The sequence below is a fragment of the Centroberyx gerrardi genome, chromosome 24, assembly GCF_048128805.1.
Source record: "Centroberyx gerrardi isolate f3 chromosome 24, fCenGer3.hap1.cur.20231027, whole genome shotgun sequence".
Classification (NCBI taxonomy): domain Eukaryota; kingdom Metazoa; phylum Chordata; class Actinopteri; order Beryciformes; family Berycidae; genus Centroberyx; species Centroberyx gerrardi.
Window position 1 is genome coordinate 20,806,103 of NC_136020.1, and position 16,637 is coordinate 20,822,739.

At 45.2% G+C, this 16,637-nt stretch overlaps 1 protein-coding gene across 2 annotated transcripts in view; it reads left to right on the forward strand.

Annotated features, from left to right (window-relative positions):
• The first annotated feature begins 13,055 nt into the window (after nt 1-13,055).
• nav3 (neuron navigator 3) overlaps nt 13,056-16,637 on the forward strand; it is a 232,785-nt gene continuing 229,203 nt past the window's right edge. For both annotated transcript variants that reach the window (XM_078282062.1, XM_078282063.1), the window contains exon 1: nt 13,056-13,607. In XM_078282062.1, coding sequence (XP_078138188.1) covers nt 13,341-13,607 — 267 coding nt within the window. In that variant the 5' untranslated portion in view covers nt 13,056-13,340. The remainder of the gene's footprint in view (nt 13,608-16,637) is intronic.

Genomic DNA, 16,637 nt, shown 5'->3' on the forward strand with positions numbered 1-16,637 from the left:
CACCACATTCGGCATGAAGCTGCCTTGTGTAACATCGCCCTTAGTGTGACGACTGCTGCGCTCGACCTGCCATGCAAAAAAAGTCTAATTCACGAACAATAGCTTTGAGTGGGCCAGCATTCTTGTCATATTAGTTTGGTATTGTATTTGGCTCCGGACGGCATTGAAGCAGCGGAGGATGGTGCCACTTTGTCTCGCTGGGGTTTGTTTTAGTGTTTTCACACAATTGTCCTTCTCCATTCCTCCTCAATTTGTATAGGATAGCTCTTTAATTTAATTAGGGACTGACCCTCTGTTCTCATCCCCATTTCTTGTTGTACTAACACCAGAATTAAAGGAGTGCCCACAACAGGGTCAGAGCCGCACCGCCAAAATTTAATCTTTTCCACTGATTCACTACTGAGCATGCTCTGAAGTCAGCACGACTAAACTGAGCAACAGGTTGGTGCCGCTGAGAGGGGAACTGTGGCAGAGACATATGGGGGAAAATCTGTTAACTATTTAATTAAACATCTTTTTATTGTGGAAGTAATGCATTTTACACACGTCTTGCTCTATAATATTGAGAAAACTGAATTCATTTTTTATTTAAAATAAGTTTTAAAGCATGCACCAGGCAACTTTGCACATTTGTGGCTCCAAATGGCAGCGAGATGTAACTGTTTGACAAATTTGAACTTCAGTACCGAGAAATCCTGTGCAGTGAGGTCAGTAAACGTCACACAGCATGCTCATGTTCACCAACCGGGCCGGTCTGTGATGCTTTATACCAACGAAACCAAAGAGACGAGAGAGGAGAAGATCTAACGCTGGTGAGTCCAGCTTTCTCTGCTGCTGGTTAGGAGACCGATTCGATTTTGCTCTTAAGTTTCATTCATCACTCCCTGTGGGCGGAGAAGTGACCAAACCTGACACCAGAATTTAATTTGGGCAAATAGGACAAATGTACGGTTTCTCAATTAGAGATAATGGGGCGCTCTTCTCTGTTTCAGCCCAACTTTGTGATTTAGGCTGATGAGACGGGTGAATTCCACATATAAATCTTACTTAGTGCAGCTTTAAATAAAAGGCCACTACCCAGTAGCGCCCTCTATTGGCCGGCCACAACCTTCCTGATGGCTTTCTCCTCCACCTCTCCCAACTTCAGGCTCACCCAAACTCTGGTCGAGCTGCACATCCCCGGTGCTGCTTGTTGTTTTAGAGGGAAGAGTCCCATTCAGCACTTCAGGACTTTATCAACTCCAGCTGTGAAATCCAAGATTCGCCGAGGACAGAAATCTTTCACAAGAGGGGAAAACATCAAGATGTGGGTTGATGTGGGGAAGACCGTAGCGAATCACAAGAGGAAAGAATGTGATGGTCGTAAATAGGATTGTTTTACGCCGGCTTGGCCGCAAGGAATGAAAGTCATTGGCTTTTTGCAATTTGTCAAGTAAAAGGAAAAGTGCAGTGCTTTTTACTGAGGGGAGGTGGAGAAAGTTTTGACAGCGGAGGCTATAAAGTGATGGAAGGGTCAGCTGGGTGTTTGTGTTTCACTTTGATGGGACGAGGAGGAGTTGTTACTGTAACTGTGTGACAGACAACTTTGAGGGATTCTCTATTAGGAGATGATATGTTGTATTGTTAATTTCTCTCCACAATAGAAGCCTGTTATTGAATGATTGGAGAGCAGTTACCAACGGTTACCAAAGACATGCCACCATGTTGAAGGAGTTACAACAGAAGGGAAGGTTGTAATGTTATCGCCTCCTCCTCCCCTCCTTCCATCCCCCTGTTTGTAGTATAATTCGAACCCCCTGTCATTACACAGAAATTAGGTATTTTCTTTTGTTCTCCTCCTCCAACATGGTGGGCTGGCGGTCATAACTTCTGGTAACCAACTCGCCCAAAACATTCCCCAACAAATCCTGAGCCCAAAAGCCATGTATCACTTGAGCCCTACTGTCCATTCAGTAACATGAGCCAGGTGCTTTTATGTTGCTGCTGGAGGGAAAGAGGGCGCAAAGGAGGGAGGAAGTGAGTGAGTGAGTGAGTGAGTGAGTGAGTGAGTCAGTTAGTCAGTGAGTGAGTCAGTCAGTCAGTCAGTGAGTGAGTCAGTGACTGTGTGAGTGAGTCAGTCAGTCAGTGAGTGAGTCAGTGACTGTGTGAGTGAGTCAGTCAGTCAGTGAGTGAGTCAGTGACTGTGTGAGTGAGTCAGTCAGTCAGTCAGTGAGTGAGTGAGTCAGTGACTGAGTGAGTGAGTCAGTCAGTCAGTGAGTGAGTCAGTGACTGAGTGAGTGAGTGAGTCAGTCAGTCAATGAGTGAGTCAGTGAGTGAGTCAGTGACTGACTGAGTGAGTGAGTGAGTGAGTGAGTGAGTGAGTGAGTGAGTGAGTGAGTCAGTGAATGAGTGAGTGAGTGAGTGAGTCAGTCAGTGAGTGAGTGAGTGAGTGAGTCAGTGAGTGAGTCAGTGAGTGAGTGAGTGAGTGAGTCAGTCAGTCAGTCAGTGAGTGAGTGAGTGAGTGAATAAATGAGCGAGCGAGTGAGTTAGTGAGTGAATAAGTGAGCTAAGGAGTAAGTGAGTGAGTCATTGAATAGTGAATGAATGACTGAATGAATGAGTGAGGGAATAAAATAATGGGTGAGGGAATGAGTGAGGGAATAAAAGAATAGAGTGAATGAGTGCATAAGTGAGTGAAAAGTGAGTGAATGAACAAGTGAATGAGCGACTGTATAAGTCAGAGAACAAGTGAAAAAGCAAACAAACAAGGTAATAAATGAGTGAACAAGTGAATAAGTGAACAAACAAGAGAATACATCAGTGAACAAGTGAATAAATCAGTGAATAAGTGAGTGTATAAGAGAGAGAACAAGTTAATAAATGAACAAGTGAGTGTACAAGTGAGAGAACAAGTGAATAACTGAACAAACAAGTGAATAAGTGAGTGAACAAGGGAATAAATGAGTGAATAAGTGAGTGAATGAGTAAATAAGTGAGTGAAGGAGTGAATGCAGGAGTGAAGGACTGAATAAGTGAGTGAATGAGTGAGTGTATTAGCGAGAGAACAAGTGAATAAATGAACAAGTGAGTGTATAAGTGAGAGAACAAGTAAATAAGTGAACAAACAAGTGAATAAGTGAGTGAACAAGGGAATAAATGAGTGAATAAGGGAGTGAATGAGTAAATAAGTGAGTGAAGGAGTGAATGCGGGAGTGAAGGACTGAATAAGTGAGTGAATGAGTGAGTGTATTAGCGAGAGAACAAATGAATAAGTGAACAAACAAGTCAATAAGGAGTGCGGAGTACGGAGTGCATAAGGGAATTAACAAGTGAAGAAGTGAGTAAGCAAGTGAATAAGTGAATGAGTAAATAAGTGAGTGAAGGAGTGAATGCGGGAGTGAAGGACTGAATAAGTGAGTGAATGAGTGAGTGTATTAGCGAGAGAACAAGTGAATAAGTGAACAAACAAGTCAATAAGGAGTGCGGAGTACGGAGTGCATAAGGGAATTAACAAGTGAAGAAGTGAGTAAGCAAGTGAATAAGTGAATGAGTAAATAAGTGAGTGAAGGAGTGAATGCGGGAGTGAAGGACTGAATAAGTGAGTGAATGAGTGAGTGTATTAGCGAGAGAACAAGTGAACAAACAAGTCAATAAGGAGTGCGGAGTACGGAGTGCATAAGGGAATTAACAAGTGAAGAAGTGAGTAAGCAAGTGAATAAGTGAATGAGTAAATAAGTGAGTGAAGGAGTGAATGCGGGAGTGAAGGACTGAATAAGTGAGTGAATGAGTGAGTGTATTAGCGAGAGAACAAGTGAACAAACAAGTCAATAAGGAGTGCGGAGTACAGAGTGCATAAGGGAATTAACAAGTGAAGAAGTGAGTAAGCAAGTGAATGAGTGAACAAGTGAATAAGTGAGTGAACAAGTGAATGAGTGAGTGAACAGATGAACAGGGAAGTGAGTGAAGGCTGCAGGGTGAGGACCGGAGGAGCAGGAAGAGCCGGTATTGTCCCGACCGGAGCGCCGGGGAAATCCTGCTGCCTCCTTTGATTCATTGTAGCAGCGCCGCCGACGCCTCAGCCTGCTGGAAGAGGAATTCAGCAACCCTTAATTACTCTAAATTAATCCTAATGTTGTGTTTATACGGGGAGCCATGGAAACGGGGCATTTTTTGAATTCCACCATCCGCCAAAAGTGCCCACTCCCTCCCCAAAACCCCACAAGCTTTACATTTTAGATATTTAGCAGACAGTCTTCCCCGGAGGGACTCAGACTGAGTGCAGCAGTAGAAAAACACGTCAATTCCTGCAGCGCCAATATTGTGTTTTGTGTTTTGTGCGGTGTGTTTTATGTCACATTTTCTGTGTACAAATCACATTATTAGGCCAGACAGCTGCTGTTTTTAGGGTTAGGGTTAGTTTTAAGCAGGATTCCGGGTCTCATTCCAAAACCTATATCTTTTTTGGAAAAATATTGTTACCTGAACAAAAAACACAGATGTGTACATCCTCTAAAACAGTGATTCTCAACCTTTTTCATATCAAGGACCCTAATTTAGTCCACATTAAAGCCACGGACCCCCATTTGATGAGATTTTGTCTCTCGGACCCAAATCTGAGAATATTTTTATTGTCAGATTTGATTTTGTCCAGAATTCCATGACTATCTGTATTGTAGATAGAGAGATCAAAACAGTCATTCTTCTACATTCATTAATTGTTTTAACTTCTTGCAAATGAAATAACGGTGAAGTTTAACAACTCATCAATTTGCTGGGGACCCCCTGGAACCCCCTCAAGGACCCCTGGTGGACCCCGGACCCCACGTTGAGAACCACTGTCCTAAAATGTAACGATTTTGTAAAATTGGGCGCTCAAGATCGCTGATAACCGAGTGAATTATTGAAGTTGCTCTTGTACAACAGGAATTGTCAAATGGGAATCTGTCAGCAATGCCGTGAAATCAAGTAAATCTGACATCATTCAAGAGAGACAATTGTGATCATTTTGGCGCCGGCGTTAACATGGAGGACAACGAGACACAGCAGCGGGAAGAAAGACAAACGGCGACTTGACCGGTATTTGGGGAAACGCCTCGATTCAGTCGCAACTCGAAGGCTCACACTGTAACTGAGATGTGTCGGTTGGCAAGCGGGAGGAGCGCAGGTACAAAAACACATGTGACGCCTTTTGTTTTCTTTCCGTCAGTTCATATTGGTATCAGATATGGGTTACAGCCCAGAATAGATATGAAGAGTCATTAAAAAAAAAAAAAAGAATTGGGCATGAAGGCCTGCAGCGTGAACAAAGACTGTAGCCTACATCCAAGACACAAGAGACGCCTCCGCTTTGGTCTTCAAGCAGTTAGCTAGTCTGATGTGGACCAGAAGATGTGAGAATGAACAGAGATTTCCCACGATGCTCCAGTGTTTTTCTGTTTGATGCGTGCTTTTTGCGTGGGTGGCTGACCGTGGAGCAGCCGGAGGTTGACTGGGGAGAAGGAATCTATCTGCAGACAGAGAGAGAGGATGAAAGTGAATGTATGTTTACGTGTGCTCCCAGGTCATGCTTGATGTATGTTTACGGCACATGCCTGAGTTCGTGCCGCTGTACGTGCCTCCGTGTGCACACACAGCTCCCTGTTGTGTGTGTGTGTGTGTGTGTGTGTGATAGCACGGGTGTGTGTTTGTTTTATTTTCCGTGTTGTCTGACGTGCGGTTGACTGATAGCATTCACACCGCTGACAGGCCCAGGTGCGTGACTATCTGTCCAGCCTCCCTGGGGGATGTGTTTAGACTCTGTGTGTGTGTGTGTGTGTGTGTGTGTGTGTGTGTGTGTGTGTGTGCGCGCTAGGAGGGTGGGAGGTGTTTGACCCCTCTTATCTGCAGCACCCCGGCATGTTTGTTTTCACAGCCACAGCACAACCCCAGTCCTGACGTCACATGACCCTGGGCGGTATCTTTCATGTAAACCACGCACCCCTCCACCACACACACACACACCCACCTCCCACACACACACACACACACACACACACACACACACACACACACACACACACCACAACAGGTTACCAACCTCCACCCACTGCCTGGAACAGATAATAAACACATGACAGTCTGTGGAGAAAATATGGAATGGAGTTATTATTGATTCCATAACCCTGGAATATCAGTGTTATTCTTACTGACTGAAATAACGCCATCCAGTTTGTTTTGTTTTCCACCAAGAGCCAACACAACAGTGAACAACACAGCAACGGCACCAGACTCACAGGTTTGCTCAGCAACAGTTGGTCACATGACTCAACATGCACAAATTTACCAGCGTTAAGATCGCAGCATTACAGAAAGTTCTTTTAAAGCAACGGAAATCTATGCTGTAATACTACAATCCATATCCTGATAAGTTTAATCTCAATATACTGGAGCCATGAGATCCTTGCATACAGATCTGCAGCAGCAACATAAATCCATTAAGATTAAATGTTGTGCCAAATTTTGTATCCCCCCCAAAAAAACATGTTTCCCCTGGCATCGTGTCTTCACCTCAATTTCACGCCAGAGAAGAAAATAACAAAATCATTTCAATTTTTTGTGGATTGTTTTCCTATCGCTGGCTTGTCAAGCGGTAAAATAACATTTTAAAAATGATTCACAGGGTTGCAATAATGAATGGAGAGTATACTTCATTTCACAAGCATCCATTGATTTTATAAGGAAGTCGTCAGGCTTTAGATTAGTCAACTTGTCATTTATTAAGTGCATTTCCACTATGATAATTTCCTCGTGCAGTGGCAAAACAACAACACACACACCGAGCACAAAACGACACTTTGAGGGGGTACAGATTTTGGCACAACACCGCAGATTACGGCACAAACAAGGCTGCTATTTAGTGTCAGCTTCACGCTTAGCAGGGCTGAAGGTGTAGGCGATGAGACCCAGCGGTGGATTGTTGTGTCAGGAGCCGCCTGTGGCCGGCAGCACTTAGCGAGCGTGGGCTAATAACACGATGCTGCTTTCAGCTGCAGCTCGCCGCGGAGATGAGAGCGGTGTGTGGAGAAACAGAGACGGTTAGTCTGTGGTGGAAAACATACTCAAATCCTTTACTTAAGGAAAAGCAGCGATACCACAATGGAAAAACACTTAATTAGAAGTAAAAGTCCTGCATTCAAACGCAGATAGAAGTATTAGCAGCAGTCCTTCATTCTTTCAAGAGAGTTAAATTATTGAAGCGTTAACCTGTAAGAAGTATTTTAATGTTGTCGGTCTAACTGCTCCATATACTGTTGGAGTTTAAACTCTAACAATGCAACATATTTTATGAGCTTATCGTATCGTTTTGCGTGTAAAACCTTATTCTGCAAAGTAAGGTAAGATAAATGTAGTGGAGGAAGAACAAGATTTCCCTCTGAAATGTAGTGGAGGAAAAGTAGAAAGTCTCACAGAATGGAAATACTTTAAGTAAAGTGCCAGTACCTCAAAACTGTACTTGAGTAAATGCACTTAGTTACTTTCCACCTCTGCGGTTAGTAGAGGAAACCTCGGCTCCCGTTTCCCGGGCCGGCCTTCATCCCTCCCTCCCTCCCTCCTTTACCGCCACCTCCACCTTCCTCCCCCCCCCCCCCCCCCCCCCCCCCGCTGGAATGTGCTCGCTCTCCACCAGATATTTTGTGGTGGTTTTAGCGGCAACCTAGAATAGGGAAGCTTTGCTGAGCAGCCCAGACAGGAATAGCCGTCGGAGCCGTAAATGTAGGCCCGGTCAGGTCTTTTTCATGTCTCGGCCAAAATGAGACGAAGTGGCATTTTCACAAGTGGTGAAGATGGCACGGCTTTCACATATACACAGGGTTCGGTCTTGGTCTCGGGTCCGGGCTCAAGGACACTTTTTTTTTAACCGCTTGGACTTGGTCTCATCTTGTGCCTGTTTGGACTTGACTTTTTCCTGTGTATCAAAAAAAATAAATGTAATTTTATGTGTAATTTTATGTAAGTAATTTTATTGATGTTTGGCTTATTTTCTCCCCAGCAGCACAAACAATTTAAGGGATTTCACCTGTAGAAACCTGTGAAGTTACAGTAATGTGCCTCAAACTTCTACACATTGATTGGTAAAAATCCTGTGCATTGATTAGTTGGATGTGGTTTTATGTTGTTGTTATAGTACAGAGCTCCTGCCAATAGATCTGTTCATCCTTAAAAAACTCGATAATCATTGTTTTTACATGACTTGTACATGGTTTACTTTGCCTTGAATAGGACTCGATTTGCTCTGTTCTCGGTCTTGATTTGGTCTAGACCCTCTTTGGACCCGGCCTTGACTCAAACTCAACTGGAACTGGTCTTGGAAATGACTTGGACTCGACTGAGTCGGTCTTGACTGCAGCCCTGCAGATGGCTTTGCAACCTGGGGTAGCGTGTTTCATTTTTGGGAGCCGATAAATGAGATGTATCGCTCAGTTGCTGAACATCTGGCATTTTGAAATAATATTGATGGTGACAAAAGCTGAGCCATTCAGCATATGAGCACATCCTCCGCTTTTGTCAACATCTACCTCCCGTTGATTCTCATTCCATTTTTCACCTCACTCCATTCTCTCCACATTTCAACCATGACACAGTTGGCCGCCGTGTTATTTTTAGAGAAGCGGTCGGGCCTGGTAGCCGAGTGTCGGGCCGCTGACCTGCTCAACTCGGTTTGGCGGATGGAAGTGAACCTGAGACCTGCTCTGCCGGGTGTTGACTTTGGAACGCTTCGCCGTGGCTAAACAAGAAACTTTCAGCACCGCATTACAACGACGGCCCTTTTACCACGCAGGTAGCAGAAGCACTCTCTTTCCCACCAGGCTTTTTTTTATGCAGCATAAGGTGATTACCTCCAGAAACCGATGGAAAACGGAGGTGGGGGGGGGAGTGAGACGTTTGCTTAAGATCTCTCTGAGCTTTAACGCGAGCTTGTTTCGACTCAGCGCCCGCGGGACGGGACCTCGTCAGTGACGGGTTTCCCGGCGGTTCCGGGCGGGCCTGGGAGGTTGGATCCTCGCCAAGCGCGCCCCGATTCAGGCAGCTCGGCAGGCAGCGGCGGTCAGAGTCGGAGAGTTGGAGTCACGCCATTCATTCACGTGGTATCCTGTTGTTTTAGGCTTGTCATGATAGCCCCTGGTGCATGATTGAAAACATGCAGGAGAGGCTGGTGCTATTCTGGGCCGGGGGAAGCAGCGAACCCTATTAAGGCGATTGACTGTCAGAGGCACCGAGGCTGCGTGAAAGTGACTGGAAGAGGAAGCCATGGTGTGCAAAATAATAATGTCATACTTCATTGACCCCCGTAGGGAAATCTTCTCTTCACTCTCCGTTCTTCACATGAAGGTCAGAGGTCAGGGTCAGCTACAGAACTACACACCGCAAAAAACATCCATCTTAATGAGTCATTTAGTCTCATATTCAGCCCTCAAATCATATTTTTCTTAAAGCAAGAGAAAAATTCTGTCAATGAGATGAGATAACTCACTTGTTTTCAATGCACTCGTTTCAGGAATGAGTGTCAGTATGTTGAAACCAGTCAGAATAAGGCAGATCACTGTACTACTATCAAGAAAATGACACTTGACTTGAAATTATCTAAACCCATTGGCAGATTTTTCACTTATTTTAAGAAAATTATGATTTTAGTACTCAATAACAGACTAAATGACTTGTTAAGATGGAGATGTTTGCAGTGCGTCCCTGGAGCTGGTAGGGATTTAGTGTCTTGCTCGAGGACAGATAGTTGCCAAAATTGGGATCTGAACCCAGGACCACTAAGCCACCCTGCCACCCTAAATTTAAACATTTCTAAATAGATAACAGGATTAAAAAGGGGTCAAAATCTAAACCTTCACATAAAAGCAATCTCACATTCCCTACATGCCAGTCCCAACGGAAGAAGACACATTTTAGATCGGTGTAATTAGATTTGTGCCGAGGTCACACTTTGTGAGACAAGCCCTTTGTTTGGTTTTCCCTCTCTGCCCCCCCCCCCCCGCTCTTTTTATTGGACGATGCCGTGTTAGAAAGTTCCGGTTTGCCGTGACGCTGTAGTGCGCTCCTCCGACTCCAACACATCTCCTCGCTTCTCTAAACCGAACCAGATGGAGCCTTTCCATATAAAACTTTCACTCCCTTTTATGTCTCGCGCAGAGCTGGGAGCCGTTAAAGCAAAAAAAAATAAAAAATAACGGTTACATGTCATATTGTGTCCGGTTAATAAACTCCAAATGTGGTATGGCTCATCTGTCTCTCACCAACCAACGAAAAGTTTGATAGAATACATACATTTCTTAAGCCGAAATAATACAGTTTTAGCCATTTATCTTGCATGTATCCGCTATTAATACTGCATACAGTTGTAGTCTTTGAAGATGTATATTGTATCTATCCTGCATTAACACTTCTGGGGGTTCTTTCTTGAATATTATACAGAAAAACCTTGTTACTGTAGTGCATTGTCACACAAAACTCAACCAACAAGTTACAAGACCATTCTGTAAAATAAAAAGACAGCAAAACTTGATTTATCCAAAGAGTTCCTTGTGGAGATCGGTCCAAAGTGCAGCCGCATGCATTAAGAAGTGGGGAATCTGTATGACATGCAGTTATCAAGTAACTGTTTCCTAACTGTGAACTAAGTGAGAAAGACCGGCTCCTTTTGCTTCCCTCGACAGCCGCAGCGCTTAAAGTTCAGGGCGTCTACATGGTGCGGGGTTATTTTGTCTGAAGGAGAATTAACAGAGTTGGTTTTTCTGTCATGTCTGCCAGAGAAGCAGTCTGCCTCCCGTTGTTCCCACCAATGATACGCATAAGAAATGGACGCAGCCTGAAACCAATTTTCCTCACTATTTCTGTCTTCTCACAGCCGCTCTGTTGCAGCTTGTTACTGTTTCATTGGTGGCAGTTTAGTTATGTAAATCTGTAGTCAGCTCCACCAACCATTAGTAATGTATTAACACTATGGTCAATCCTGGCTCAGCTGGCTTGGCTCATGATAGCGGCACACCAGTGAATTATGGTCTAATACCCAATTTTGAATAATTAGACACATAAAACCCCAAATAGGACAAAGTATGTATATTATAGTTAATTATAGCTGTTTTTTAACAAGTGAAAGCCAGTTACGTGCTTGCCAGCTGTGAGCATCTTGGCGCATATTGTAATGAAACCAAATCGCCACTAATAGCTCACTGCTACAAGTAATGTTACTGGTAACATACGCTTAGTAAGGCTTACTATGCTAATGCTACATCCTCAACAAAATAATTAAGCCCACTTAAGTTCAAAAATAAGTTCAAATAATCTAACGTTATAAAATGACACGATTTACCTTATCAGGAAACCAGGGATCTTGAAATGAATCTTCTACTTAGCCAAACACTTCCACAAGCAATTTGAACTGTAGAGAAATGGAAAATGGAAAAAGCAATCCTCCAATGCAGCTACTCAGAAAAAGCAGTAACTTAGGGCCCATCAGCTGGTCAGTAAAGGTTGTTACCACGGACATTTCAGACATGGCAGCTCAACAAGGACCAAATGAAAATCTTACAGTCTTTTAGTGACATCAGCACAGTAGATGTTAGCATAAAAACTACAGCCAAGATGATAAACTCATGAATTTGCATTTTTAGTGGCATCAGAAAAACATGAAGGTACCGGTGGCCAGTTCTGGACAAACACACTTTGATGTGGTTTCTGGTCTTTTAGCGCAATTTTTTGGGCGAGTTTCCTGGCGAAAGGCAAATTATGTAAAATCATTCATATTTGAGGAGCAAAACATTTTATTTCATGTCAAAACGTATCTGTTGGATTTGTTCAAGTGCGTCTGCAATTGGCCACAGGTTTCCGTTAGTGTGCGTTGGATCTAGCCAGTACTGAAACATTTCAGTGATACATATATACAGTGATATATATATATATTATTATCCACACATTTATATATACATAAACATATTCATATAGTTTCATAAATATTTTGAAGAATACATTTACATATTAGTAAAAAGCATTGATAAAATATCTAGGTATTTGTTGCTAAGATATTAACTCATTAGTATGAATTAAACATATTGAAAAATTGGCCAAAATGTACTATTTGAATATTTTATTGGACTATATTTGCACATAATATGCATGCATATGAGGCTGTTTTTGTTTTCTTTTAAATATGTCAGTGTTTCCATACAGGAGGAAAGAGAGAGAAAGGGAAAGATGGTGGGAAAGAATGAGCGTCGCTGAGAATGAGCCACTGAGAGAGAGAGAGAGGGAGAGAGAGAGAGAGAGAGAGAGAGAGAGAGAGAGAGAGTCTGAATCCTTGTTAGCAACAATAAAAAATCGAAACTGCTTTCCCAACAGCTGCTGATGCTGGAACTCTCCTTTAAACCCTCAACTCCTCTTTTTTAAGAATTTTTTTTTTTTCTATGTATAACTCCAAGATCTTTTTTCCTCTTTCTCTCTCTCACTTTCTTTACTATTTCTCTCATCAAAGGGAGGGGCAGCTCCAGATGTAGACGGAGAGAGTGTGTGTCTATTTCTAGTGTTCAGTGTTAGCGTGACGAGAGAGAGAGAGAGAGAGAGAGAGAATGAGACAGAGAGAGAGAGTCAGAGAGAGAGAGAGAGAGGTGGAGAGACAGAAAGAGAGAGTGGTAGAGCAAGAGAGAGAGAGAGAGAGAGAGAGCTGTTTTGACAGTTGTTGGGGAGCAACGTGCCGCTGTGCTTTGCTCCAGAGCGAAGGACACACACACACACTCACACACATATACACACACACTCTCTCTCTCTCTCTCTCTCTCTCTCTCACACACACACACACAAGCGCACGCACACACACACACTCTTAGCCAGGTCTTTGTAATCACGGTTTTTGCCGAGTGGCGGTTATACCTTCCAGAGGAGTTCACGCCCCCAAGAACTGTTTGGCTTTGTAGTAGACTTCTGACAGCGAGAGAGAAAGAGAGAGAGCAAGAGAGAGAGGGAGGAGTGTTGCTGGTGGGAGGAGAAGGAGGAGGGAGAGAGAGAGAGAGAGAGAGAGAGAGAGGGGAGGGAGGGAGTGAACGGGCAGAAGAAGGAGAAGCCTTCTCAGTTTCTGTGAGTCCTGCTTGCTGTGGGCTACAGAATGAGCGCCGTTGCTTTCCTCTCTGTCTGAGAGGCAACCGCTCTGGGTTTTTTTTTTTTTTTTGTAGCCTTTCCTTTCTTTTTCCTTGCCAGACATCAGGAGGAGACGCCGGGCTCTTGTTTTGCCTCTTCCTCACGGCAGTTTTGGACCTCTCTCCCACTCCCTCATTATTATTTTTCTGGTTGTTTTGGGGGGGCGGGACTGACCGGGACGTAGCATGCCGGTGGTCGGGGTCGCCTCCAAGCTCAGGCAGCCCTCCGCCGTGGGCTCCAAGCCGGTGCACACCGCTCTCCCCATCCCCAACCCGGTCAGGACGGCCGCCTCGCAGGGCTACATGGCCCGGCCGCAGGAGCTGAGGGGGGGCGAGGGGGGGGGCGCCCCGGGGCTCTCCTGCCAGCTGTCAATCAAGTCCGAGTACCAGCAGGAGAGGAGGGCGCCCGAAGGAAAGACCAGAGCCGAGACAGAGGAGAGCAAGATCTGCAAGGTTGGTGGAGACGGAGACGGATAGATGCTTGCTGTGCCTCTTTTTATAGGGGTTTGTGTGTGTGTGTGTGTGTGTGTGTGTGTGTGTGTGTGCATGTGTGCGTGTGTGTGTGCAGGCAGCATAGCGAAGCTCCACAGGTGGCTGTACTGGCTGGCTGTTCGGGATGTGAGAGGGCAAACAGAGGCAGGCTTGTGTCTTCTCTCTTAGACTCTCTCTCTCTCTCTCTCTCTCTCTCTCTCTCTCTCTGTCTTCCTCTCTTTCCCTCTTTCTCTCTCGTCCTCTTGGTTTTAGCAGGTGCTAGTATGGAAACAGCGGTCTGAGGAGCGTTGTGATGAGTCATGTAGGCTACGGAGGGATGATGTCGCTGGTTTCTGGTCACCGGCTAAATGGGGAAGTCAGATGAGTAATGCGGCGGAGGAGAAGATCATCTATTTTCGCATCTATGCCGCTGTGTTACCTCATACTTTACTTATCACTGATGAGTGTGTGTGAGTGTGTGTTAGTGTCATGGCAGGTAGTGTGAGTGGGTTTTTTGAGTGTTGACGTATTTAACCGAGTCTGTTAAGATCCCTATCTGGGAAGTGAAGCGTGTCTGCTTCTCAATGGGGAAGAAAACCAGTGCAGTGGTAATGGGTGCTACCTGAGAAGCCCCAGTGATTAGGGGAACATGCTCTGAATACCACCTCCCACCTCTTTTTCCCTCTTTCTTTCCACCCCACGCATGGAGTAGCGTTTCAGATAGATTGCCGGTGCTTCGCCCCCTCGCTCCCCAAAGCTTATTCTCAAGCCCCCCCAACGGCGGCAAAAACCTGCACTCTGCAAACGGGTTTGATAGACGCACACGGATCGCCGTTAAGTAGTTCCCCATACTAAACTCAGCCCCGTGCCAAGTTCTCTCCTTTTTGTAGAAGTGTTTGGCTTGGATTCTGGAGCAGGAGAAGGCGGGGTCCGTCCGTCCGTCCCGAGGAGGAAGGAGTTTTCAAAACTCCCCGCCGAATAGTTTCAGCAGCGTCCGGGGCCGTCCCACATCCAGAGCTGTCAGAGCGCAAACTGAAACTTTCCTGTTTGGCCGGTTGATCTCGCCCCCTTCCCCCTCCCCCTCCCCTCCCCGCCCCCCCCTCATGGCTCGCTGCCTCTTTCTACCGTTACAAAACTTGCGGAAGGAAAACAAAAAAAAAAAAAGAAAAGACTCCCTGACCCCGTTCTCCTGATACCGAACAAGGCTGCTGATTTTCCTCGTGACCTCAGGGGAACGCGGGCAGGAGACATCAAAGCCGGGGGTCGGCGCTCCCCTGCCTCTAAATCCTCACAGCGTGTCCGTGACTGAGTCCAAACCGCCTGCGGGGCGGCTACGAGGGGGAAGTGTGTTTCATCATTAACCTGCTGCTGAACCGGCAACTTCGGCCTGCCCTTCAGCTTGTTAACACAACTGGGCTCTTAAAAAGCTCTCTGCTCGCACCGTCAGAAGTGGCTTTGAGAGTTTGTTTTTCGGTCTGACGAAAGACAAAGTTGACTTCACTTGTGTCTGGTCTTCCATCATTGGCTGGAAACTCATCCCATCAAGCATCTTCCTCCTCAACTCGCTCTAATTTGCTCTCATCAAAAAAAAAGGACTTCTGCCACTCTCTTTTAGCACTTATTTCTTATTTTATTTTCTCACTGGAAAGCAGTCTGGGTGCCGTGGATCTGACCCTCTCTCTGCTCTCTACTGGTTGCTTGTAATCTTAGTGATCTAGGAATTGAAGCTTTACTCTAAAGTTGCGCTTAATCAGAGTCGCTGCGGATAAGAGCATCAGCTGAACGCCCGCAGTGTAAATAGCAACGTAACACGCTGTACTCCCTGTCTTTGGGAAGGTCGGAGGCAGGCAGACACGTCTTGCTTGCCCCAGCCTGTCGGTGTGGGTGAGGAATGGGTGGTATGGAGGGGGTAATTAGTCTGCCTAATTGTGTTGTGCAGTCCCGTTACAGCTTCACTCTCCAGGGTTAAAAAAGAAGAAAAGGTGGAGTAAACGCTGTCATTACTCTCCTCACTCTGTCCTTTATCTGACACTGCTCGTTTGTCCTATTATTGAAGGGGATCAAACAGGGGATTGTGTGTATATGTGTGTGTGTGTGTGTGCAGTGCGTGACGGCATGCCTGTTTGTGCACATGCAACCTCCCGTATATAGCACGAGCTTGCGTTGACTTGTTCGCCCTAGCTTAAACAAAGGGGTACACACACCTCACCCTGGGTCGTGTTTGCCAAATTTGGGTTAAAAATGAGTTGCAAACAATTATTAACGTTTGTTTTAACCCACATGGAGTACCTGGCGGGTGGGGTTTTACCGTGTCACAGCAGTTCAGATCATGTCAGTAACAGAAATGTACACTAAACTGGCTTTTGGATATTTCCTGTGATTGTCCGAGCTTTCCGGCACTCAAATTCCACCCTAAGTAGGTTAAAACAAACAGTTTGAAAATACCATTTGACCCATGGTAGACTATTTATCTTTTAGTCATTTTACTGATGCTGTCATGCAGAACAGCAAGCAACTGCAGAATAAGATTGAATTCCTAGATCACCAAGCAAGAAGGAGCGCAAGAATCGGTGTCATAGTGCCGCAATATTCCTGCAGAATGATTATGAAAGGCAAGAAGTGCGAGGAAAATAAATAAGAGGAATGAGAGCTAAGCGGAGAGGAAGAAGGGATTTGTTTTTGCTTTGGTGTGGTGTTTGCGGAGGACACCAGGCCTAATGTTGTTGTTTTGCACTGAGCTAGGGAGGAAGTCCAAGTGAATCTTATGACAAACACTGCCGACTCAAATCCGATCTGCAGCTCAGCCCGGAGCTGAAGGCCCGACAGTGTGTTTGGATTTAGAGACTCCACACGGTACAGATGTAGCTGTTGTGCCACTTCTTACTGCGCGCTTTCTGAACTACTGCTGTGCTTTGGCTCCACCTGCAAGAGGACCTGATTACAGTACTGGTCCCAGAGGTGGGGGAAGAAAGTAAAAATACTTTGTTATTGTACTTAAGTAAGATTTTCAAG